The sequence below is a fragment of the Kryptolebias marmoratus genome, linkage group LG16, assembly GCF_001649575.2.
Source record: "Kryptolebias marmoratus isolate JLee-2015 linkage group LG16, ASM164957v2, whole genome shotgun sequence".
In the NCBI taxonomy this organism is placed as follows: domain Eukaryota; kingdom Metazoa; phylum Chordata; class Actinopteri; order Cyprinodontiformes; family Rivulidae; genus Kryptolebias; species Kryptolebias marmoratus.
In genome coordinates, this window is record NC_051445.1 from 1321947 (window position 1) to 1324609 (window position 2663).

A 2663-nucleotide genomic window follows, 5' to 3' on the forward strand; every position below is an offset into this window, starting at 1 on the left:
GCACACACACTTTACTCTGAGTGCAAATACACTTTACTCCGAGTGCACACACACTTTACTCCAAGTGCAAACACACTTTACTCCGAGTGCACACACACAGCCACGTTCTTGTGGCGTTCCCAGTAGTGGCATTCTTTCGGAAAGCTCCACGCCGCTGCAGACTCTTTGTGACGGCTGACGGCGTGAACAACAAACCCACCCAGCTGCTTCTCCAACACCTCCACCACCTCTGGAGCGTTTCCCTTCCTCCCCGGACCCTCCATCAGCTGCCGGATGCCATCGCGGGGCACCGGCTGGGGTTTGGTGCTGTACGACACCACCAGGTTGATGTTGTTCACCTGAAGCACCTCGAACCAGTTCTGACCAGCAACGTGGTGAAAATGCTTCCCGGCTCTCAGGTTCCGATAAGTGCTGCCTGAATGATTGATCAGCCGCACTGACCAGCAGACCCAGTCGTACTTTTTTACCAAGAACTCGAGGATCCTCTGGGACGTGTCCTGCAGGTTGTCTTCTTCCTTCTCTTGCAGGACACGCTGCACGTCTAGTTTGCCTTGTTCTGGGAATGCAGCAATGCAGGAGTTGATGACTGTCTTCATCCTGGACTCCACTTCTTCGATTCTCCTGCTCCATTCTTGGATTTTGTCCTGCTCTTCCTCTTGGTTCTGCAGGGTTAGAGCACAGTGGCCCAGGAGAGCAATCAAGCCGAGGCAGAAGAGCTCCTTCATCCAAACACAGAAATCTTCCAGGAGCCGGCGGCTTCTCACCACATACCTGCAAAACAGATCAGTTTTACCTCTGACTCATCAAAAGACACCTGTAATCAGAAAAAATATGATAAAATACAGCAATTTACCTTTCCACCACTTCTAAAATTGGTTCTCCAAAGCTGTTTGTTCCCATCAGAGCATCATAGAGCACAAACAGGTTCTTCTCTCCTCCAGTTTTGTCAAAGTGCTCCAAAAAGAGCCTCATCTTCACCTCCCTGAATTGCTGCTTCGCCTCCAAGATGTCCATATACTTCCGAAACTGGTTCCTGATGTTCTCCTCCACGGAGAAGTACCGTGAGTCCAGCCTTCCCTTCTTCAGCTCGCAGTCGATGTCCTCCAGCTGGCTGGACAGCACGTCCAGCTTGTTTCTCACTGTCAGGAACTGCTCTTTGACGTAGAACACCTCTTTGCTTTGCACGTTGTCCAAAGCCAGTTTGAGAACCGGAGCGGCAGCCTCACAGAGGGGGAAGAGCTCTCCCACAGCGCTCGCCAGCACCTCGGCCCCCTTCTCAAACATGTCCATCAGCGCCTCAATGGCCTCCTTCTTCTGGGCCACAACCTTTTCCAGAGAACTCGTCATTTTCTGTGGCACAAAATGGAAAAAGATCTTACAGCAAAGAGAAGAATTTAATAGCAACAACCAAGTTTCTCAGATTGTTTATTCTGAATAACTGATAACAAAAATAAATCTGACTTGGAAAGGTTTCACTCTTTGACAAAACAGAAACAGGAGTCCCTTTATGACAGGAAAGGACTCAATAAAGTGATCCAGATTTCAGTTTGATCAAGGTTTTTTTTAGGGTTGAGCAAAACAACATGCAGCTACAGATTCCACAAAATCCTCCAGGAGCTCAAAGATCCTGCAGCAGCAGAAGTTTCCTTTCTGCACAAAAATGCTGCAAATAACTGAAGTGTGAAGATTTTCTGTTTGAATTACACTTCAGTCAATCTGCTCGTAATTTAAGATACAAATCCTGGGTTTCAGTGTGGATTTGTACTTTTAGACTCAGGTTTGATCAAAGTGCTGCACTTTTAAAGAAATATGCAAGAAACATGCACCGAATGAATAAATGAATAAATCCTTCTGGTTAAAAAAATTTAAATGATTTAACAAACTGTTTTATTCTGCAGTTTTCAGCCAAATGTTTTGAAAAGTTTGCAGGAAAAAAGAGGAACCCAAACAAGATGAAGGTCAGAGAGAAACTGACGCAGTTGTCCTTGAATCTGAACATGACTCACATCAGACAGGAAGGCCAAACAGCCTTTAAAAACCTCCTCTCATCCTCCTTTTCAGCCTGACAAAGCTTGGATAAATCTTTTCTTCTGCATTTAAGCTTTGGTACCACAACACATTTAATAATATATGTTGAGTTTTATTTAGATAAGAGTGGAAAAACGTCTGGGTCTTAAAGATTCACAAGAGGAAAAATACCAGCTTCTTTAAAAAGTGTTTTTTTTATATTATTATTATTCCTGTGTCCAAGCTGCATCTTGTGTAACTGTCATGCGCACCCAGAACAAATGCGCAACGGAAGCCTTTTTTACGCACAAATCCCTTGAACGCATCGGACACACCTTTTAGTCTTTTACCCCTATAGATAGAAGATGAAGACATTCATCACATTCCTACAATAACAGCGTTTGTTTCTCTGTACCTGAACCCAGAGGCGGAGCTGCTCCCTCCCCCTGATGAGCTGAGGACAAGTTTGACTTTTTTTTTTTTCCTTTTTCCCTTAAAAAGATCCTCTTCTGTGGATCTGAGAGGGTCCAGGATCCAGAGAAGATACGCACTCAGAATCTGCAAAGGAGAGAGAGAGATGGAAAGAGAGGGAGAGGAAGAGAGGGGGAGAGAGAGAGAGGGGGAGAGAGAGAGAGAGGGAGAGAGAGAGAGAGAGA

General features: G+C 45.4%; 1 protein-coding gene across 1 annotated transcript; it reads right to left on the reverse strand.

Annotated features, from left to right (window-relative positions):
- Positions 1-6: 6 nt before the first annotated feature.
- Positions 7-2586, reverse strand: LOC108248882 (protein rapunzel-like). The gene is made up of 3 exons (XM_017437925.3): positions 2423-2586; positions 854-1350; positions 7-771 (listed from the first exon to the last, which is right to left on the reverse strand). The coding sequence occupies exons 2-3, from the start codon at positions 1345-1347 to the stop codon at positions 78-80; spliced, it is 1188 nt and encodes a 395-aa protein (XP_017293414.1). The 5' UTR covers positions 1348-1350; positions 2423-2586; the 3' UTR covers positions 7-77.
- Positions 2587-2663: the final 77 nt, after the last annotated feature.